General features: G+C 44.1%; 8 protein-coding genes across 8 annotated transcripts; 5 read left to right on the top strand and 3 right to left on the bottom strand.

The window, feature by feature from the left end:
• Positions 1–2532: 2532 nt before the first annotated feature.
• Positions 2533–5230, top strand: VTP01DRAFT_1392 (uncharacterized protein; the record flags this gene model as incomplete). Its single annotated transcript, XM_069379737.1, has 17 exons — positions 2533–2572; positions 2651–2785; positions 2869–2949; positions 2996–3064; positions 3150–3164; positions 3223–3283; positions 3355–3387; positions 3472–3569; positions 3735–3887; positions 3956–4041; positions 4106–4295; positions 4352–4408; positions 4469–4562; positions 4632–4694; positions 4768–4826; positions 4890–5130; positions 5188–5230. 17 exons carry the CDS (start codon positions 2533–2535, stop codon positions 5228–5230), a joined length of 1518 nt encoding a protein of 505 aa, XP_069238800.1.
• A 73-nt stretch (positions 5231–5303) lies between these two features.
• VTP01DRAFT_1391 (uncharacterized protein) lies at positions 5304–5971 on the bottom strand (the record flags this gene model as incomplete). Its single annotated transcript, XM_069379736.1, has 2 exons — positions 5304–5440; positions 5494–5971. 2 exons carry the CDS (start codon positions 5969–5971, stop codon positions 5304–5306), a joined length of 615 nt encoding a protein of 204 aa, XP_069238799.1.
• A 199-nt stretch (positions 5972–6170) lies between these two features.
• Positions 6171–7736, top strand: VTP01DRAFT_1390 (uncharacterized protein; the record flags this gene model as incomplete). Its single annotated transcript, XM_069379735.1, has 7 exons — positions 6171–6342; positions 6414–6485; positions 6573–6699; positions 6766–6853; positions 6939–7170; positions 7270–7387; positions 7577–7736. The coding sequence occupies 7 exons, from the start codon at positions 6171–6173 to the stop codon at positions 7734–7736; spliced, it is 969 nt and encodes a 322-aa protein (XP_069238798.1).
• Positions 7737–7917: 181 nt separating this feature from the next.
• Positions 7918–8205, top strand: VTP01DRAFT_1389 (uncharacterized protein; the record flags this gene model as incomplete). Its single annotated transcript, XM_069379733.1, has 1 exon — positions 7918–8205. One exon carries the CDS (start codon positions 7918–7920, stop codon positions 8203–8205), a length of 288 nt encoding a protein of 95 aa, XP_069238797.1.
• Positions 8206–8401: 196 nt separating this feature from the next.
• VTP01DRAFT_1388 (uncharacterized protein) lies at positions 8402–14481 on the bottom strand (the record flags this gene model as incomplete). The annotated part of the gene is made up of 16 exons (XM_069379732.1): positions 8402–8728; positions 8788–8831; positions 8887–8965; positions 9036–9150; positions 9202–9305; positions 9379–10950; positions 11009–11137; positions 11200–11455; positions 11513–12023; positions 12087–12705; positions 12764–12838; positions 12902–13369; positions 13425–13644; positions 13712–13839; positions 13921–14330; positions 14463–14481. 16 exons carry the CDS (start codon positions 14479–14481, stop codon positions 8402–8404), a joined length of 5076 nt encoding a protein of 1691 aa, XP_069238796.1.
• A 174-nt stretch (positions 14482–14655) lies between these two features.
• VTP01DRAFT_1387 (uncharacterized protein) lies at positions 14656–16936 on the bottom strand (the record flags this gene model as incomplete). The annotated part of the gene is made up of 9 exons (XM_069379731.1): positions 14656–14855; positions 14915–15992; positions 16049–16102; positions 16157–16190; positions 16254–16281; positions 16346–16373; positions 16430–16449; positions 16508–16600; positions 16654–16936. 9 exons carry the CDS (start codon positions 16934–16936, stop codon positions 14656–14658), a joined length of 1818 nt encoding a protein of 605 aa, XP_069238795.1.
• A 1261-nt stretch (positions 16937–18197) lies between these two features.
• VTP01DRAFT_1386 (uncharacterized protein) lies at positions 18198–20744 on the top strand (the record flags this gene model as incomplete). The annotated part of the gene is made up of 7 exons (XM_069379730.1): positions 18198–18288; positions 18348–18959; positions 19021–19467; positions 19732–19999; positions 20141–20394; positions 20471–20620; positions 20698–20744. The coding sequence occupies 7 exons, from the start codon at positions 18198–18200 to the stop codon at positions 20742–20744; spliced, it is 1869 nt and encodes a 622-aa protein (XP_069238794.1).
• A 919-nt stretch (positions 20745–21663) lies between these two features.
• VTP01DRAFT_1385 (uncharacterized protein) lies at positions 21664–22047 on the top strand (the record flags this gene model as incomplete). Its single annotated transcript, XM_069379729.1, has 2 exons — positions 21664–21750; positions 21895–22047. 2 exons carry the CDS (start codon positions 21664–21666, stop codon positions 22045–22047), a joined length of 240 nt encoding a protein of 79 aa, XP_069238793.1.
• Positions 22048–22338: the final 291 nt, after the last annotated feature.

Below are 22338 nucleotides of genomic sequence, written 5' to 3'. Positions count from 1 at the left end.
CGTCTATATCTGATATGTAACATCATCGAACGCTACGCGTCAGATTCAATGAGTTACCAGCGAGACAGGTCATTGCCATGTAAACCGATGAGTCGTGACATAAACTCGGTGCCAGGTTGAAAATGTTTGATAATGTTTTGAGGCAAAGGGATAATAGAATAAATCTAGCAACTGCGCTTGCATAGGTTGCAAAGGCATTCGAAAGAGTTGAATGAATATTCACAATAAACTCAATGAGTTAGCGAGATAGCCTGAAATCCTAGGCGACAGAACTTAGATCTTCAATAGAGAGCGGGTTCATTGACGCATATGCATAAATTATGTGCTCGCCTAATTGCTTTGTTACATATAGTAGCTTGAATGCAGGTTTTTAAGGGGATGCAATAGTGTACAGTAAAGTTAACATCATCTCTATATACATAAAGGAACCTGATTACGAGAATATTGACTATCGTAGCATTTTCCGCGTAAACTTTTATTTACTATGATCTTCATCCTTAAGATAAATTGTGCCGTTCAGTTCACGTTAGGCAGTACAATGTAAAGCCAACGATATATCCAGGAACCACCACGAGGAGGCGGCACGGTCAGTTCCCAAAAAAATGTGGGGTTCAAAAGAGTATGCAGATTAATCTGCAAATCATAGTATCTGTCAGCCTAGAATGCCCAGCTGATAGATACTAATCATATAATATAGTGATCGATGAACAGGATATATAGCCGCTGACTCAGCTTGACTGAGTGGGCCCTTCTTTGACAAGAGTCAGAAAGAGCCCGAAACTCCATTGTTACTATTCCGTCCGTCGCCGCTCCGTATCCATTGCTGCTTGACCGTCTTGAAGGGAATCCCGAGGCACACATTCGCAGGCGAATCTACAAAAAGGTGAAGAAGAGAAGAGGGAAACGGCGCAGCAATCTTTCCAAAACGTTGTTGTGCGGAGATTCGAATCGAATCGTCTGCAGTTTCAAGTTTGCTGTGGTGTAGGACCTGGCGGTCTGGTTAGCCATCATATGTACAAATGTACAATGCCGTACTCGTCGCTGTGGGACCGTGAGTGTCTGATGTATTATTGTCTGTGGCTCCATCATCCATGCAGTAGGGCTATATATCGAACGCTGCTGTAATACTCATAATCAATATCTTTTTTGCTGTCATTTATTGCTTCATTTTCCAGTGTAGCTCTTGCTTTTATTTACTACCGAATTTATATTATGATAGCTGTTCGTAAAAATGTGCCAGGAGAGCTATGTAGTGTGCAACAATAGAAGAGACCGTCGAGTATGCTATGTATTAGAAGAAATCATCAAAATGAAATATCTTGTGGCTGACAAAGTTGAATCTAACCACCTTGTCCAATAAGGATAACGGAGTCAACATAAGTAAAGGAATTACGCTAACGATTTGTGGTCAATAACGTCCCATCCTAGCTTTTTGTATGTCCCGCTTTACCTGTCACGTAGTCACCCGATCCTATTAAATTCGTAGATGGATACCCCACCGTGCTTCATCCTCAGATGACAGTGTGGCACGGACTCGCGGGCGATGCAACGAAACAATGGAGCTCGTGGCAGTGTCTTGAAAGAATCCAGATAGTCCTAGGTCAAAAGATCTCGATTGATTTTCAGGTGACAAGAGCGTCATCATTGGCTCAGCTTGCCGCGAAGGCGCTTTATTGGACAAGACAATCATTATTAAGTATCAAATGCTAGCGTCGCATACGGCATGTTGCTGTAATTTTGTAAAGCAGTATACGTAGCATATCTATAGATAATTGTAGGAAACTGTGAAAATAATGCTTATGTCGATAGATTTTCAAAGCTGCAGAGGGCGCAACAAGGAAGAATGAACTTTCCATCCTATCTCCAAGGATATCAGGATCTTAAACCGAGTAAGAATCGTTCTGTTAAATTTCTGAAAGTTTTAGTCGCCTAGCTTTGTCATACATATTGTTTGACTGTTTGAACGAGGAAGAGAGCACCCGTCCCATTAGTATCCGTTAAGCAAGCTGCAACACTGCGCAACTTTTCCAGAGAGTGTTTGCGTAGCAGGGGATCGTGTATAACATTACTTTGAAAGAATCAAGGCGTTGCGATAAGGATTGCCTCATCTATCCAAGCGTTTACACCAGAAAAGACAAAAGCTGAATGATTATCTCCACCGAGAAAGCCGAGGCTAATTATATCTTCCGAGGCTGATATGACTTTAAAGGTCAGGTATAACGGCACGCATCTATTCTGGCACAGACTTTACGTGTGAAAGATCGTGACTGCATTGCGGCCCAGATTGATTATCATGCGGATCAAAGACAACTTACCAATAATGCGTTGCTACCCGAGAATGAGCCTGTCAAACTGCGTTGTTGCTTCGTATTAGTACGAGTGACATCGTCTTGATCCGCGCGTGAATAAGCGACCGCTCTATAAAAGGAGGTGCAGGAGAAGCATCAAAGTTGCAGCCTTATCCGTCCTACTATACATAGACTACATATAAGCAAACAGCCCTTACACCCTGCAATTATCAAAATAGAAACCATGATATACGCTAGATATGCTCCAAGATCCAACCACTATGGTGGGTCCCCACAATTGCTACCAAAATATTCGAAAACCTGCGAAACGATGCTTATCTTGCTAAACAATACAATGGCAGGGATCAAGTTCAATAGACTCACTACTGCATACACGATCAATCCTGCAAGACACTTGTCAACCACTGCTTATCTTCACCGCAACGATGCGACCAACAGCGTGGACCTCAGACTCGGGCCACCTGTCCAAATTCAAGGTAACGATAGCATACTTATTTACTGTGTGTGCATTGGAAAACATATTAACATTGCATACTCGTATCAATGATCTCAACTGTAGCTACTCTCAAGGCATCTGCTGCAAATCGATCTTGGCTACCCATTAGCCAGCAAAACCGTAAGACCATCGAAATAAAACACCGTTTAGCATTCCTGATACGCTGAATGTGTATATTCCTTGTTTGTAGTCTCTCAACAGCAGCATCAGCAGCCTGTCACCGCAGTTGCATCTCAGAAAGAACGACTGGTAATTCTCGGTATGTTTTCTGTAGATACGTAACCGATTGATACATAAGAATTAAATGACTGAAGACGTATGATATTGTATTTTTATTGTGATAGGATCTGGTTGGGCAGGTAAGGAAATGTACTACACTGGTGTGGGCGGAAGATGTCTCAGCGGATCACCCAAAAGGTTTCAAACTGTTGAGGGAAGTTGACAGGTCAAAGTATAAAGTGACCATTGTTTCCCCAAGGTAAAACCAAGAACCATACGTAGCTTTGCAACATGGCTTTAAAATGCTCAACTTTTGGGGTTGCTATATAGGAATTACTTTGTCTTCACTCCCCTTTTGGCAAGGTATTTTGTCCATCATCCGTTTGCGTTGGCAATAAGCCCTTCCGAGGAAACAAATCGCTAATCCCATTACTCTCATTTGCAAAGCACATCGGTCGGAACAATCGAATTCAGATGTATCACAGAGCCGATACGACGACATGCAGATCGCAGTGAATTTTATCAAGCACGCTGCGAGCGTATAGGTAATATGAAAATCTGATGCATGTATTTTACTCGCAGCTACTGACAAACATGCTTCCTGATAAGAGTTTGACTCGAATGTCATTCACTGTCTTTCTGAACATGAGAAAAGTTCGTAAATTTCACCCTGCGGTCTGGCGTTTGCGTGCTCACACAAATATCTATAGCCAAAGGCAACGAGTTCTCTCTGAGCTACGACAAGTTGGTGATTGCCGTGGGAGCACACTGCAGCACTTTTGGAATTCCTGGCGTCACCGAGTACGCACAATTTTTAAAAGATGTACAAGACGCCCAAGCTATTCGCAAGAGACTCATTGAATGTAGGTATATCAACAATTCCAGTTGTCAACAATGCAATCTACTCCCGCTGATAATAGCAAAAATCTAGGTTACGAGAATGCCTCGCAACCGGGACTGTCAGAGCAAGAGATCCAGGCTAAACTTCACTTTGTAGTCGTGGGAGGTGGACCTACAGTAAGAGTTGTTGACTATCACGGCGATGGAATATCATGGAACTGAAATGATACCTCTGCAACAGGGCATCGAATTTTCGGGAGAATTGTACGACTTTCTGTCAAACGACATGGCCCGCTTATACCCGGAATTGGTAGCAAAGACAAGAATGTCCTTGTACGATGTGGCGCCGCAGATTCTCGGATCTTTTGATTCGCAGCTGTCCCTCTATGCCCACAAGAAATTCGACCGCAAAGGCATTCAGATCAAGACGAGCAAGTATATTCAGCGTCATACAAAGTCAGCCAATGCTAACGCTCGAAATATGTAGAACGGCATGTGGAACGAGTGGAACCGGATCACATTGTGCTTCGGGGAGAAGGCAAAGGTATTATCTTCTTGTCTCTATTGCCCCTATCTCTCTAATAGCTGTAAATCGTTCCCATAGTACCTTATGGACTTTTAGTGTGGTCAACTGGGTTGACACAGAACCCATTTGTGAAATCGATTACGGCCCTAGCCAAGGATCCAAAGAACCAAAGGTACAAAGATTATATTTGCTTCGAACGAATAGGATAGCACTGATTTCGCCGCATTATTGTTACACGCAGGATCATCACAGATAATAAGCTCCGAGTCCTGACATCACAAAGCGAGACTCCCATACCCAACGTGTAAGCAACCTTGGTGCCAAGTATTGCTATTATCGAAAGCTTTCGCAGTTCGCTCACATGTGGATAATTCCAGATATGCTCTTGGTGACTGTGCAACTATTCTCAGCCATGATCTTCCTGCAACCGCTCAAGGTAATAAGATATGGCATCTGCAGCAAGCAATTCTCTCACATTGTACTTGTGATCTACCGATAGTCGCCACGCAAAAGGCTGCGTACCTGGCCAGAATGCTTAATCAAGGAGAGCACAAGCAGGAGTTTATGTTTAGAAATAGAGGTACAATGGCATACATTGGATCATCCGAAGCGCTCGTCGACATGTCCTCGATCCACCGAAAAGCCAAGAATTCCGGCCACCTTGCATGGTTGCTCTGGCGTTCAGCGTATCTTAGCATGTCCATGAGCATGCGCAACAAAATGCTGATCCTCTATCATTGGTAAGTTTTCTGTACGAATTTGTGTGCATGTATGTATTGACCAAGCAACAATGTTAGGTTCATGACATGGAGTTTTGGTCGGGATATCACTCGGTTTTGAGATGTAATGGTGGCAGTAGTGATAGCGGTTAACGGTGTTCATACGTAATATATGTTATTACTCCTCAGGATTATTATAAAAAGAAGGCCTTCTTCTTGTCCTCTTCGCTGATCTTTGGTTTGACTTGTGGTGGTATCGTCCAGTTTGGTTTATCTTGCTGGGCTGGCGGCGTTGCTGTTTCTTCTAATCGAGATTCAGATGCGGCAATTACTGTTGCCAGAATTTGTAAGTTAACGTTACATTATTTGACGTCTAGTGCTTACATTTTTCGAGATAGTCATCGTCAATCTCCCCGCTCGTATCTTCCGCTTCAGCAGTTGATGCCCGTCTGTCGTCCAGCAACACCATTCTTATCTCTTCACGCAGACTATCATTGAATTCTTGTCCATTCTCGATCCGTTCCACGATTTCTTTTAATAACCGTATTTTATGCTCGGTCTTTTCCTTGTATTCCTTGTATTCCATCTTGAGCCATATAAGGTGCAAGGCTTCAGACCCGAAAACTACCCACATGAGGTATTCGAGAAAGTACGGCAAATGTTGCTGTCGCTTAAAATGGTGCGCTAGAGAAGTAAAATTGCCACCGGCATGCTGCTGCTGCTGAGCTGCAGTGGCAAACGATCGTCTCGACACTGCTGGCCGTACAAAGTATGGCTGTCTTTGCAGTTGGTGTCGAGTCGCAGCTGCTGTAACTCTCGAGGTTGAGCGAGCTAAAAGGTTAATTGAGCGAGGGAGAATCATTCGGTGCAGAAATAAGTTGCTGCTGGCGGCTGCTGCTGTGAAGGGGAGAGAGACTGAGTGAGAGAGATGAAGAGAGGAGGAGAGTTCGTGGCTTTTTCATCCTGCGACAGGGTGTATAGTGGTGCCTGAAAGCGACCTCCGTTCCCGCTGGCACTGGGGACGCCACGGTTCCGAAGCCTAGTTCTTTTTCGTTTTTGACATGGTCGATCAAGATCAGATCGGGACCGAGAATGAGAATTTTGTACTGCCGTCTGTGCAATTGCCTGTAAGACAGACGTATACGTATGCAAGCCCGATCCCCAAGGTTTTGCTAGAGAGTCGCGAGCCGTGCAAACTGGGCGTTGACGAAGCTGGGCGAGGTCCTTGCTTAGGTTAGAAGACGAGATAAAATAAATATGCGTGTGTGATTGGGAGACATCTCACAAACATACACACAACACAGGACCTATGGTGTACGGCATCTGTTATTATCCAGCATCGCGACACGAAGAGTTTAAGCAATTAGGATTCGATGGTACTGTTATATCGATATTTCCTTTTTTATTATTTTTATTTGCATGTCACACGGTCGTCGTGGTGATCTAACCTAGATGTTGGGCAGACTCGAAAAAGTTGACAGAAGAGAAAAGAGTTAGCCTCGCCAAGGTGATCCAAGCAAATTTGGACTGGATCGGGTGGGCGGTGTGCGTGATTGCTCCGCAGGAAATATCCACAAACATGTTTCGTCGGTAATGTATATATAAAGTTCAGTGGAACATTAAAAACTTGGCTAAACGAGTAGCGCAAAATTACAGGCCACCATTCAACCTCAATGAGATGGCACATGCTACAACTATGCAACTTGTACAACAAGTGCTTACCAGTGGAATTAATGTGACCGAGGCAAGTAACGGTACTGCTGCTGCTGCTACATCACCTTTCGTTGTCTGGTAGCAATGGTGTGATAACAATGCCATCATTACTGTAGATCTTTGTGGATCCCGTCGGACCGTCCCAGTCGTACAAGGCAAAGCTATCACGGTTTTTCCCTGGAATAGAGATCTCAGTGGAGCCTCATGCGGATGCATTGTATCCGCCTGTGAGTGCCGCGAGTATATGCGCCAAAGTGACACGCGATCAAATATTGCAGAATTGGATATGGCTAGAGCCTGAACTGGAGGGCAAAGCGTCAAAGAATTTTGGATCGGGTTATCCGTCAGGTAATTGCAGTTAAAAAAGGAAATTCGCTTTAGGGGAAAGGAAACTTTTTCTATCTCTTACACAACTACGCTCTCTATTGACACGATAATGGATAACAGATCCAAACACCGTAAAGTGGCTGGATGAAAACGAAGATCCCTTTTTTGGCTTCCCAAGCCTAATCCGCTTTAGCTGGAAAACTATTTCTAATCGGATGGCCCGTAGCCAGATCGAATGGTAAGCTCCTTTTGTTACCACTCATCCAACTCCTCCTTTGCTGCCTTGTTGCTCGTCCTATTCTCCCTTACTGCTTTTTGTACTTTTTATTTCTATTCATCTTGTCTACTTACTTGTTCTTTGATCCTTATGGATCGCTTCCATCAGGCTATTAACGAGTGTTAATATTATCTACAACGCGTTTTGTAGGTCCGAAGATGAGGACGAAGAGAATGAAGCAGCCACAAACACCAAACGCAAACGCAAAGCAACTAAAGTCCAAGTTGAAGAAAAGAAACCAGTACTTGACCACCATCATCAAGGACGAGTGTACAAACTACTGTGCCTGGAATCTGTGCGAAATCTGTAAAAAACCTTGTTCTCTTTTTCTTTTTGTCTGTTTTCGAATACCCGTAATAAAGGCATCTGTGCTACAGTCGACAACGTGCAACAAATTGACACAGAAAACTATAAACGTTTTCTCTTGTTCATCATGACAATCTTGGAATAAACACACCTTTCTTTTTCCCCTTCTCCCATTTTTCTCTTTTATGCCGAAACCTATACGCGTCCTCAAAGATAAAGTGGAAAAACTAGCATCGCGCCCGCGACGATGGAAGGACCAGATTTTCGGATTACACAACAAAATCTTTCGCAGGAAGGAGGCCGTCTGCGGCTGCGGTCGGCCGCTCAAGCCAGGATGGGAGTGTCCTTATTGTCGACGCACATGCTCGACATGTCAACGAGCTCTCGGCGAGGACGAAGAATGCACCCGATGTCGATCCGATACTGTCAACAACAATGGCGATGACGATCGACGGCAGAGACGTTCATTGTAGCACCATCAACTTATTACCTTTTTGTTTTGGCATCTAGGACGACTATTATCTTTTATGTCCTCTTCTTCCTCAAGCAACCTACAACCATTTTTTCATCCTTTTTCTTTTGATCTTGTTTCCTTCCCGTTCAACTGTATTTTTATCCCAACACAACATACATATTATGTACATGACCTTCTTGTAATTAAAAATACTATCAGATGGTTTTTAGGTTCCATCGCATATGATTAGAATCGGTCCTTTTAGACTTGCGACCGTTGAAAATGGATAAACTAATGGGCGCATCGTTCTCCTGTGGAGGCTCGCTAACAATATCTTCCAGCCATTCCCACGGTTTGGCTTGTTCCATGCATGTTTCCAAATGTTGATGCTGTTGCAGTGGATCGGTAGTCGTGCTTGAACCCAAAATTGATGATGAGATTCGCGTGTTGGAGAGGTATATGTTGAACGATATAAACGGCAGGATCCGTTTTATGCGGCATTGCAGGACTGCTGGTACAGATTCCAGTTCAAAATGCATTGGCTATATCACTAAATGAGTAAAGCGCACATGCTTAAAGAATTACACATTTGATATCATACCGTAAGATACGCCAAGATATCTTTACGTAAATCCTTTGGTACTTCTAGAAGTTACGTTAGATTCCATTGCTCTTATCTCCTTGTCTCCTAGCAAATTACCATCGATTAAAAGCGATACGAGATCAAGTATAAAGTCAAAAAATTCCTCTTGATTACCATTGCCGTGTACAATTGGATTCTAAGAAGTGCCCATTTCTCATTGTCAGCTTGTACTTCCTATGTGTGTGTGCTGCTATGTCACCACTTACGGATAGTAAAGTCATGAGTCGTTTGATCCAATTAAGTATATCACATTGCTCTTGTTTTGGGTGTTCCCAGATTAAGGAAACAAAGGGCACCAAAAGCCGTAACCGAAATAGTAAGCTAGTAAACAAATCAGCAGACTGGAACTAATATATGACACGTTGTACAAACCTAATCCGAATATCCTGTAGCATTATTCTGGGACCATTCGCCGCGTCCAGGTCGCTGACGTCTTGTGGCACACCTTCTGTTTTCAAAGCGGTGATTGCAGACATCTACGCCCAAAACACAAACACCACATTAGAGTTGGATCTCGATGTGATACAAAATTCCGATTGCAACAATTACCAGATTACTCTTTGCTGTTTGCAGCGCTTTGCACGCCTCACTGTACGAAACATTTTCCACAGCCGCCATCAATTTGTACACTGTGGCTCCACTGGCAAATTTCTCGAGTTGTCGATAAAGCATCTTTACGAACTCAATCTTTTTGTTTTCATCCCATACGCCTTTGGCTAACAGTAGCCGCATGACGAGAAAGAATGCTTGGCACTGCTGAGGATATGATTCGTTCGCAAAAGGTTGGACGAGATGAATGTTGCCTGGGAATTCGTCTTCGTTACTTTCCAGAATAGCAACGCCGTGGTTCAACAACGCTAGCAACACCGGCTCGCTCAGCCCTTGAATTAGGTTAAGCATAAAATCAAATCGACGTCGCGCATTGGGTGACTGAGTCGGCGTTGATAGGACGGCGTCAAAGAAGAAGCTGACAAACAGATCGAGGTCTCTAGAGTGTTCACCGGACGGTGCTGGAGCTGGGCTAGAATCCAGTATCATGGCATCCATGTTACCATCTGAGGAAGTCGCAATGCTGTCTAGTAACAAATTAAGTTGGACCTGGCACTGGTTCTCGTTCCACTGGCTGAGATCGCTGAATATAGCGTGTAGCCGTTCATTAAACGCTGGTATTACTCCAGATACCATATCTCGCTGTATATTCATGTTGGCTCCTATCAGGTCGTCGATAACTGCAAACATTCTCTTTCGTACTTCGCCCTCGGTCGTCGTAGCAAAGTGGTGATAGATTGTATTCACATCCCGAACACATGCACGTCGGAACCAGCCGAGTCGCAACAAGTCGGCCTGCAACATGCTGAGGTCCTGAATAATAAAACTGCTGAGAGGCAAGTGTGAAGCGATACTTATTGAATGTCGCACAAGATCGAACAGTGCTGTCATTCGTTCTAAGCTGCTCGCCAGTTGAGGCTGTCGTTGCACTTGCAAGCGGAATATCTCTTCGTTCGGTAGGACCCATGCGCTGTTCTCGTCAGGCTGGTTTTGGATGACAAGCATGCGCACGAGTGTAACGAGATTTTTGGCCAAGTATCCCAGACACTCAGTTTCTTGCGTCGGCTCCGTCCATTGTGGCTCAGTGTGCAAAAGTACTTCCTGATCAATGTGTGCAAACCAAGATAACACGAATTGCTGCAGCAGGATATCTATACCAACGAGACGCCGCGCCGCCATTGTTGCCAAAAAGAAGGGAAACCATGACTCTGCTTTGTACATCTCTTTAAGGATTTCATGACTCGATAACGACAGCCATTGGGAAACAACCTGGTCGAGCTGACCACTCAGCGTCGCTTGGTCCGCGACAAGCTTGATAAGATCGCACACAGCACATATTTTCTGCCGAAATTCCGGCAGTCCTTGATTACCGATTCCCGTAGCAACAACCGCTATCTGTTTCTCCTGAGCGTGTCTTTGCAATGTTTCAAATGCAGCATCGAGTAACGGTGCACAGCTCGATACCGGGCATAGTGAATCCGCAATATTCTGAACGTTCTCAGCCGATGGGTTCTGCATGATAAGCAGCAATTCATTCGAGGGTGTTGCACGCTTTCGATTTCTGATTTTTGGCTGATAGAGAAATATTAGCCCGTCAATTGTTCGCTGTAGTCCAAGCTTACGAAGATACCTGATAATGCAAATCCTGTTGTAGCTGGACGCGCATTTCCTCCGATAGTGGATATCCTTCTTTAACCAGCTCGACTAGATACATCATAAGACAACGTTCGCGAGTACCTCGGCTAGCCAATGCGTGATGCTTAGTGGAACGAAATTGCATTAGTCAAAGCGGATAGAAATCTTCATGCGTTTACAGGGTACCTTTGCCCAAACAGCTTTCGCCACCTTTGCGCCCTGATCTACCAACTTCCACGTGCTAGCATGGCGACGGAAAGTCTCGATAGTCAAGTTGAACAAAGATCGTTCGTTTGTTTTTTCAAGTACCCAAGTGGCAATATCAATGACGCTCAAATAGTCTTTGGCATGTTCCAAGATGGTTATGATTGCAACGTATTGTCTAGCGTTCAATAATGACGAGCCGGGTAAAGTCATAACACGCCAGTTATCTTCCCCGATCCTGGATCCATATCATTAGTTACATTCGTCTGTAGCAAAGCCGTCAAGTGATACTCACGGTACATTCTCAACAACGAATGCCTTCGTCTCCGGTACTAGCCATTCGGTTGTAAATTTAAGGATAACGTAGCGTAAGCTTGAACGCATTACATCTACTAAATCCTGCTCCACTTTGGCTGAAGCCGGCAAAATTGTATCGTTAAGATCGGGCTGAGTCATATTCTTTGCCTCTTGGCTAAACAGGTTGTCCTCCTGGGACGTTGAGCCAGTCACTAGATATCTTGCTAGCTGTTTAAGCTGAGTTAGAGTTTCAATCTCTCCGTGACTAACAGAATCTTTCCGAGAACCATAGATAGCCACGTGTCGCTGGTTGTTGAGGGATGGTGCGGAGGGAGTTGGTAGGGGGAACGAAGCGAGATATTCCAAGCAACGCATGGTCCGCGGGCATTGGCGAGTCTTAGGTTCCAGATCGCCTCTAGCAATGAGCCGAAGGAGATATTTTTGATACGAGAATAGACGAAGCCGAATCAGAGTATCGAACAATAGAACGACGGATGCCGATTCATTGACTAGCAAGATGCAAATCAGATATTGATATCAATTACCAGCCTGGAGAGCATTATACTACTTACCATGATTTTCGGGGCATACATCGCCTTGTGCAGCAAGCTCCGAGTCTACTTGGCTATCTAGCCAGGAAATAAGCGCATCTTGCAGCGTGTCTTTACGTGCTGGTTTCAGATCGACCCATTGTTTGAGGATGGATGATACCATGTATGGTCTCCAGTCACCGTGCCGGCATTCGCTTGTTGCCCAACGACAGATAACAGCTATGATTTGCATCTCGTTGTCTCTAGTGGCTAGTGAATCTTCAAAAATGGCGTTTGCTGTCGACAGAGCGGTGTTCCCTCGAACATCCATCCATCCATGTTCGTCTATTAAGAGTCCATTGCAGCTGTCGACATGTTTGCCGATATTATCTAATATTCGTATGACTCTGTCTTCATTAACAGTGCTCTGGTATGCTGTGTGGTCGGGAAGATCCAGTTCAAGACGAGTATCATCAGCATTCGGACAAAATATCTTGTTACGCGCCTTGATCATCTCCCAGTGTCTCTGCATTGTCTGGTAGATATCTGGTATAATCTCGGATGCTCCCAGATCTTTGGTAAAAATATTTTCGAGCACATGTCGATACTGGAGATATACTTTTGGATTGAAAAATGCATCTGGAACCGATAGCAAAAGTGACTTTTCCAGATCATTTAGTAACCTCACAGACGGTTTAGATGCGAAAGATTCCCTGTACCTGAAGTAGCCTCTCTATATATCGCTGGATGTCGCCATATATGTTGTGTGACCAATGCAGTAAATGTTGCACCAGCTGACAAAATGTTGAATTTTTTAGTTAACAGCAGCAATCTTCGGAACCACTGGTCAAACTTACCGCGCCATACACCTTTACAAGTGTCTCTACCAGCAACTTGGTAAGAGTTCTGTTGCGCTTGTACTCGTCTATGTAGTCTTGTATAAGGAAAGTGAGGACGAGCCATATAGTTTCAAAGGAAGCGCAGGTAGCTAGCATGTCCAAGGAATATTTAAGGAATATTCGCTGGTCCAGCAGTCCTTCGTTGTACATCCATCGTGCGAGCCGCGTGCTGTATGACCATCGCTGTTCAAATCGTGCTCTGTACTCTGGAGTTGACCAAGGTCGACTGTCGTGGGAGTTACTGGGCGTTCCTGGATGTGGTCTATAATTTCGGTTGGGAACAGTGCTCGATGAAGTACTTTCGGAAGGAGCGAGTTCTTTGATGATTTTATGGAAATAATGGAATATTTTCTGCGTCCATAGCACTGGATAAGGCGGCTTGCCCTGGTTGCCGCCAGTTGCGGCCGCACCGCGGTCTGGATGAGACTGCAAAGTAGTATCAGTAACTGTTTTCGCACATTTTTTCAGGGTGTTAACCCACCATCTCGTATAGACCGACAATTTTGATAAACCAAATAGCGCGAATGAATGGTACCTGCTTTGCAGCAAGCGTGTCTAGCAGCTTATCGTTCTTGAAACCATGCGGCGCATTGCGTGCGAGTTTCCGAAGCGGGACCATTCCATTGGCCAGATCCTGCATCCACATATCTCTCTTGGCTTCTGTAATTGTATGTCTGGTTGGCGCTTTGAAAGTCGATGGGCTTTAAAGTGTGATGGATCGATCAGTCAATTATTTGTGTCAATTCTCGAACTGCCAAGCTAGCATACCCTGCAATTTTCGCAGCATTGCGCTTCCGTTTGAGGACCTCAACAGCAAATCCACCGAGCTCATTCAAGATCCGTTGATCCTCCTGCAGCTTGCTATATACCATATCGTGTGCACTTGTGTGCTCATTCTGTACGGCGGACAGACATCCGAGATCAGATTCCTGAAACTTGAAAAATTTCACTTCCCCGTTTGGCACAGACGAACTTACCGACACTGCAGCTTTATCAGCAAATCCGTTCCTTACATTCGATGGGGTTAAAGTATCTTCATCCTGATTAGGCCGTTGCGGATATATATCTGGATATCCTAGAGACGGCATGGATTTACTAAGCGGTAGTTGCCTTGGCGGCGGCTGCAGGGTATATTTCTTCAACTGTGCAGGCTGTGATCCTTGCTTAGGAACATTGGGTGAGTTGTATCCAGGCGATGAAGTTGTTGAATACGGCGAAGTCATATTAGGTGTGGCTGTACTATACGCAGACGAAGAAGTTGACGTGTATCCGCCTATTCCAGCGTGGTGCGATGCATTGTTTGAGTACGGATGCGGGATGCCGAGGGAGTTCCCGTGATTTGCAGCCGGGTAAGATTGATTACTGGAAGCATAGCGCGTGTATTGAGCTATTAACAAGGCGATCAGTACCAAGGATAGTCACTCACGCAATCGCACCTCGTAACAAGTGCCCTCGAGCCACGGGTTACCCAATGGCTCGAAACCACCTTCAAGATCAAACACAGTTCCAGGGCACTTACATTGATGCCGGCCTGCCATTCGGAAGCAAAATTGTAGTAATGGACAAGCGTATAGATTGCTGTGGGTCGGTTGGGAGCGGGAGGTTGAATGCGGCGAAATGCCGTTTCAATGGGCGGGGATAACACTGAGAAGCCGGATGTTGAGGCACAGCAAACAGCGATATGCCTTTGATCAAAGAAACAAAAATCATTTTTATGCTTCGAGACCCAGTGACTCTAATGCTCTATCTAATAATTCTAGCTTTTGGTTGTACATTGCTTCCAACTCTGTTAAAGTGTCTCGGTATTCATCTTCGGCAGGTCCTTCCATGTTCATGTTATCCACCTCGTCGTCAAAAATGCAATATATTTTGCCCAGGTAGTAACGTAGGTCGTCAATGAACGGGATAGAATCTATTTCATGGTCACATTATTATGCTTAACAGTGCACTGTACACAAAGGCTTAATCTACCTGTTTCTTGTCTGCCAGCAATGCTCTGTGCGCTTTCTCGGATCAGTTCAAGGAACTCTGGCTCGTTGATAAAGTCATCCAGATGTTCTGCAAAGTATCGTGTACACCACTGCTCCAACCGATCCACGTTAAGTTCTATCGCTGTTCGTATAAGATCATAAATATCTATGACAGGCTTCTCCTGATTTGTGATGGCAATGGATGCGATAGACTTGAGTCTGTCGAGGAATAGCATATCAGCAGCCAACAAAACGTCGTATGCTTCCTCGGCGGGCATAGTACACCGATCAGTGTATAGGAACTCGAGCACATATGAGAACGTCTCTGGAGTAACATCGTGCAGATCTACAAGAGGGAGCTGTACTTGTTCGTCGCCGATCCGAATCGTCGATGAATCCAGGTCAGACTCGGAGAAGTTTCCTTGTAGCATAATGTTGAAATATTCGGAGCGGCAGAGGCATGCTTTATGACAAGGGAACATTATATTGTCCACAACAATGCCAATATCTGCAAAAGTTGCTGCCACGGAGATCTGTTCACTCAGGTCCTCCTGTTGCCACGGCCGCGTTGCTGTTGCAGATCCATGACCGTCTTTTTTAATATGCATAGCATTCCGCAAAAGTGTCCTAAGAAATTGTTCATAGTCGCTCCGAATCTTTGCCATCTCCTTGGCATCCTGTGCCCTGTTTGCGTTTTTGTCCGTCTTCTCTCCTGTCGATAATAACTTTTCACATCGAGATAGAAGGTCTGTAAGCTCGAGATGTTTGCAAACGAATGCAATGTTTTCGAGTATCTCCTTCTTGGTGTCTGGTAGTTGACCGGTGTACAGATAGCCGAGTACAGCTTTGAATGCAGATGCATCCACTAACTTCGATGACAATGTGACAATCGGCTCACCGCGCCATCTACCCAGTAGTTGTTGTCGAAAATAAGATGATCGTGCAGCAAGGACAAACCGCTGCACTGGAAACTCCTCGAATGAACTGTCCTCGTCGTTTGCTCGTTTCGACCTGATTAAAAAGGTCAAGTCACCATATGGATGATTGGTATACATATCGGTAAGAAATTGGAGATATGGCTACAGAAAGTGTTTTAGACATAATCGTAGCTGTACAAACAATTATGCAAGTTTACCTGGTTTTCGTTGACTGCTTTTGAGAATTTGTATGAGCGCAGAAGATTGCGTATCTTTTGGGTGCGTGAGCTTTACAATTATTAGGAGGCGTTGCTAGCTAACGTTACCTTATCATTCAATGCGCCATATAGACAACGTTCACTAGGATATGTTGGAGTATGATATTAGTTTTGGGGCAAAGCAATAGCAGTTTTAACATCATACCCAGTAAAGGTGTTAGGATCACATTGTGCTAGCATTTTTAACAGCAGCTTAAGAATCAAAGAACTCGATACCCATTCATCTAAAACACTTACCACCATTTTCAAGTAAGAATTTGACCACCTAGTGCAATTTGTCAATATCAGGTTGCCTAGGAATAGCGGTAATTCAGGCTATACCTCATAGTGCCCGCAAAGACCTATCAATTCCATGTTAGTGCCAATGCTCCAAAATGGATTAATAATACAAGTACGAACATGCATAATACAAAGGTGTGCATTGCCATCTGTCTACCAAATTGATAGGTGCACCAAAATTTCGAACCAGGCTCTCGACTTTCTCCATATCGCCTAGTTCCAGCAATCAGTTTCCCGTCAACATATCCAAAAGCGAGATAACGCACCTTCTTTGCTAGCGTTGCATAATTCGCCGTGAAGATTGAGCGATGAAGCGTCAAGTGTAGGTTCGTTCTCTAAGCTCTGGTCCCAGTTCGTGCTTGAATCGCCACCGATTTGCCCGTAGGCGAGCCTCATGATCTTGCTTTTGCTAACAACTGGCTCTTGCTCCATGATCTTTGATAGCTGCTGCGGACTTGACACAAAAGAATAGCTGGTATGCAAGCTGCAAGGCTGAGGGCATTCGTATCGGAGTGTGTCATCGTTATCTACAAGCAGGCCTCGTCGCATTCGGGCGCATTTTCATTGTAAATGTACGGACAATGCTTAAACAGTTATTATCAGGTTTTTTATAAGTATGGATCACGTGGTATCTGAATACTCAAGTAACAAGCATTCTTCGCAAATCAAAAGATCATGCCAATTCTCTTGATGTTTGAACGAAAATCAGACTCATCCTTATTAATCCATTGAGGATAACATAAATAATTAGAGCTATTCATCTTTACTTCGAGGTTTCATCTACTTTCTGTCTGGTTTCATAGCTACGTTACATATTAATCGATATTCCATGAAATATTTCGTTTCGAGACTTATTCGTCTCCAGAGTCGGTACCCCTGAAGCACATCATTGAAGGACCTCCTCATGACACGAGGGTTTGCATTAATGGAATGGCTGAAATGTTCCCGCTCTACACAAAGGTTTGTATGTCGCATCTGCTTGAAACATTGAGCGCCCGAAAACTTGAACTTATCGTTTTTGTACATTGATTTCTATTCCTTGACAGGAATCAATGTTAATAAGTATGAAAGATTTCTCTGGGAGCCTTGGAACGAGTAATGCTTGAATCTTGGGCAAAAGATACTATATCGTTAGGAATTGCATTTCATGAATGACAAGCTAAACTTGCGGCGGTCCGTGCGTCCTTCATCCTTGTCACGTGACAGCACAATGGATGATCTGTGCTGTTACTTTTGCCATTTCCTTTGTGTTTTTATTATCAGGTTAATTTCGGCAATAAGTCATTGCAAAATGAAAATATACACAGCTCAACAAAAAGCATGCGAGATATCTTTTTGATTGTCTTGGGATTCTTTGTGTCCGCATCCGGGCTTTGCTTGGAGTGCGTTTGTAAATACATGTTCGTGATCCCTTGGGTCGTACCCACGAAGCCCGCGAAGAGCGCGAAGGAAAAGTGACAGTAAGCTTTCCGTGCGAATTCCGAATTTTGGAGTTGACAAGTAGCTAAGTGTCGCCTGTTGTTGCTCGGATATGATATGTAGGAAAATTGTCATGTCATACGCAGCCGGATTAGCACCATCACAGAGTGGCTGACTGGAAGATGCCGTTTCTCGACGAAAGTGCAGCTCTCAACAGTTGCATGTGCGCTGAATCGAATAACATTTTGAGCTTCCGGGGACTTGGGCTCCTGGTGTACCTTGGCAGAGTAGAAAGCAGAAAAGAACGAAACTCGGTGAGAAGAGGTTGCATTGTTCAGGTAAAAGAGGAGCGCCGATTTGATTTACAGCATTTTTCAGTGTTTTCCCAGACATGGAAGCTGATCTTGACATTGTCACTCCTTTTGATTACGAAGATATATACAAACTGGCTGGCAGTGGCGATACCGCTGTCAAAAGACGACGCTACGCGAGAGCTGCTACACATTTTTACAAACAAGCATTTGGTTAAGCATTTGAAAAGATCGTAGCACCACTCTGGTACAAGCGATCACACGCTTTCCTAAAAGCGGAGACTACGAATTGGCTCAAAAGGATGCCCAGTTAATCACGCAGTACTTGCCAACGCAATCCCTCGGCTATCTTCAAAGCAGCAAAGTGTACCTGGAACAGGGCGATGTTCCGAATGCCATGGCAGCGCTCGATACAGCTCTGGAACATGTATCCAAAAAGGACGCGCACTATCAAGAGATTGTTTGGCAAAGAAACTCGACGCTTGAAGTTGCCAGCGTATCTAACATGCAAAATCTCGGCCAACTTTTAGCGGAAATCCTCAGCCTAATTTTCGGTAGTTTGCCTGTCAGATATCTGATACAGTGCTTGCAAGTCTGCAGAGGATGGTACAAGTACCTCGAGGAATGTCAAGAAGTGTGGTCCGATATCAATCTGGATGTGGACGCATTCCCGGGAAAGCGCTTTGTCAAGAATTACGTTGCTTGGCTCAAGAAAAGGAATGTTCGCAAATTGAAGATTTCTGTCGAATGCGGCAGAGCCAAAAACACCCAGTTCGCATACCTGCTGTGGGATATATCTAGAGAGTTTGAACGAGTGGGAATCAGTGGCATACAAGAATTCAGTAGGTCGTCTCGGTTTGAACAGGCAGATCAATCATATTTACATTATGCTCTGCTACCTAGAACTTCGTTTTATGCATGATTTTCTGCCAGATTTCAGCCAATTTCTGGAACACAACTATGAAACTCTGACATGCATCGAGTTGCTCTCTCCCGAATCTAAATATTCTCGCCCAGTTATCTACCAAATCTTAGACGAGTGCCAAAACTTGATGACTCTTCGGTTGCCAAATTCGAGCTATCATGGAGAGGCCACAATTCGTATTTCCAGAAAGCTCAAGATAAAATATTTGACTTGGTCTCTAAGCAACACATTTAGTTGCAAAGATCTGATGATAGTCCTCAAGCATTGTCCCGATCTTCAGATATTAGAACTATGCGATAACTATACGCTATCGGCGGAAATATCCAGAACCTTGACCCAAGTTTTCTTCCAAATTGGTGATATCTGCCCATCATTGCGACAAGTTCTCTTCACAGGCTGCGTTAGTCACAACGGGGCACCGATGAGTACGTGAAAGGACGTGAAAGTCGGATCACACCACTTGAGTGCTATCCGAAATCAACAAATAACACCGATTGTACAGCATCTTATTCAACGACTGGATACTTTAAATCTCTACTTGAGCGAGGAGGAGGAGTTCGACTGGATATCAGAAATGTACGACATTTTGCGCTTACCAAATCTATAAACACTTATAATCAATTGCGATTACTATTTTACTCCTGGTCTTTCTCGAGAATATCGAGAATGCTCATGGCGAGTCCTAGCAGCAATACTGAAAGCATCTCCATCCCTCGTACTCTTGCGATTATCTGGCTTTGACGTATCCGGCAAGGAGCTGACCGATGCACTCTCGAAATTTAAAAAGTTAAAACGCTTGGAGCTCGGCAATTGCATTGGCATGCACGGTGGCAATTTCCATATTTTTGCATCAACGAATGTTTCTCTGGAATCCCTGAGACTAGGTTGCAACGTTATGGTCGAATCTATTACCGATGCTGCATTTGACGAATACGCTGAGATTCGGCTTACTGATATGTTGGACGCAGCTTGTTGTTTTAAAAACCTACGCACTCTTTGGATCGATTCCCACCTTTCTGCTGTAGCGGGAGAGCGTGAAGATTTTGAAAAGAATATCAGCCGTAGAAAAAAACTGACATTTCTGTACATTGGCTTCAGGATGACGACGAAAGCCTTGGAACAATTGCTTACAATATCGGGCCTGCAAACTCTATGCCTGGGACACTTGGCAAGAATTCCTCTCAAAAGAGCAGCAAGCATCTATGAGGGAAGCACTGAAACGAAAGCAGAAATGTATGCCCTTGCCACAGACGCTAAAGCCGACTGCAGAAGTATGCGCTATTATCGAGACGAAAACGGGAAAACTATATCCGAGAAGTCAACATATCCGCCGCCAGACGATGAATATCACGGTTATTTATAAACCGTAATCTGTAAACACTTTCACAAGTTCTCATCTTCATGACTACCTTCTTCATGTAATAATAGACAGTATTTCGATCGAATTGAAACTTGAGGTTGTTCGCAATGCAGAGTATACTGCGTTTAGTTATGGGCTATATTCTGAATGTCACGTAGAATGTTTGACTTGCGACAAAAGCGACACGCAGCCTCATCGTGAACTCTACAAAAGTTCCTGTCAGTCATTAATTGTTGGGAAATCGCATTCTTTAGACAGCAAGAAAGATAATAAGCATGAATATGCAATAAAATAGGGAGCATTCTGGATGCTGTCTTCGCTGGTTACATGACAGCCTACTAACGTAATGCATACAGTGCCATCAATGAATCAAACGACATATATATATAACGCAAAGTTTCCACCTGATGCTGGGTTTCTGTACTCCCGTTCCGGATCCGATCCAAGAGTTTCGAGCGAAATGGCTACAAGAAAACGAAATCAGCCAAACGTATCCGTCGTGCTTGTAAGCATATGAGCCGAGAAAACTGTCACGATGCATACGGCATTCATTATTATTTTGAAAGCGTAGCCTGGATATCAAAAAGGGTTATAAGTAATCCATGTAATATAGCATGTACTACAGTCGTAAGCTGATACGATTTCTTGACATTGTTGTTTCATATTGCAGTCAAAATTATGTTTGGGTTAGAAACGTACTACGTCCTTTCGTGCAGTAGCTATTGAAGAACTTCTAAACATGATCAAATTATGGATACATCGTATGCGGCAATTATGAATGGTTTATACACTTAAATACATCGAAGGAGTTGAATGACTACTATTATCTTCTTGCATGTACTGTATAATACAGTAGACGGGTACAGCATTTAATTTCTCAGCAGCTTGGCCATTGGTATCGTTTTCGGTTTGATTTAATAAGATAATATGAAAGGAGATGGAGGATATCCAGATAGTTGATATTAACGAAGGAGCAAAGTGGAGAGATATATACATATGGTCATGGTGATGATGGCGGTGTCGATGTTTCAAGGCAAGCTGTTGATGACAGCATCCCGCCATGCAAAAATGTCGAGCGCTTGTCGGGACTGAGATTGTACATACTCTAGATCACGTACAAGCGCCAAGCACTCGAAGTATACCGTACTATTGTAGCTGAGTACTGCAACGGTTCGCTGGAGAATTAGCCGCTATTATGTAAAAGTCGCAATGCATTTCTGTAGAGCTTCCGCTCGTCTTCCTTCAGCCTTTGTGGCTTTCCATGACCAAATCATCCTGCAAATCCGATCAGCATGACCGTCGCCTTCTTATCGCCGGTCATGCTCATGACAGTCCCACTTGTGCTTCTGTATGTTCGGCCTCCACCTCGATCCTGCCACAACGCAAGTATACGATATTCCAAAAAGATGTCAAAAATATATACTACCTACCTTAAGCCTCTCCGTTTAGCTATATCGAGCAAACGCAAGCAAGTTCATTATCGTTTGGTCAGAGTCTGGCTTTTTACCTGCGTGACGTGCAGTTCTTCGTTGTCTGGTTCTGCTGCCGTGTCAACGAGCAGGGCCCACGAAGGGACGTGACGAGCTTCAGTGTCCTAGCAACACGATATAGGCGAATGTCACTGCAGCAACACTCCGCAGCATGAATTCTCCTTCGTGCTTGATGGATCGAGTCTTTCGTGTTTCTACAGCATTTAGCATTTTAGAGCCGAATTTCATGAGATTCATTTCATGTTAAACTTATAGCAATATAGTTGTCCATCCATGATTGCTCAGTTTCTAAAAATAATCCTCAGCAGAGTGATGTTGCGGTGAAGGTGGTGCATCCCAGACGGCGTTTGAATTGTCGTTGGCTGGAGTCCGTGCACGTTGCACGACAAGTCGGCGCATAATCGTCGTACAGAGATGTGGAAGTACAATTTCCTTGAAAGCTGAAG

Source organism: Rhizomucor pusillus (genome assembly GCF_041956525.1).
Source record: "Rhizomucor pusillus strain CBS 183.67 unplaced genomic scaffold VTP01scaffold_10, whole genome shotgun sequence".
Lineage (NCBI taxonomy): Eukaryota > Fungi > Mucoromycota > Mucoromycetes > Mucorales > Lichtheimiaceae > Rhizomucor > Rhizomucor pusillus.
This window is presented reverse-complemented; position numbering and strand designations above follow the sequence as displayed.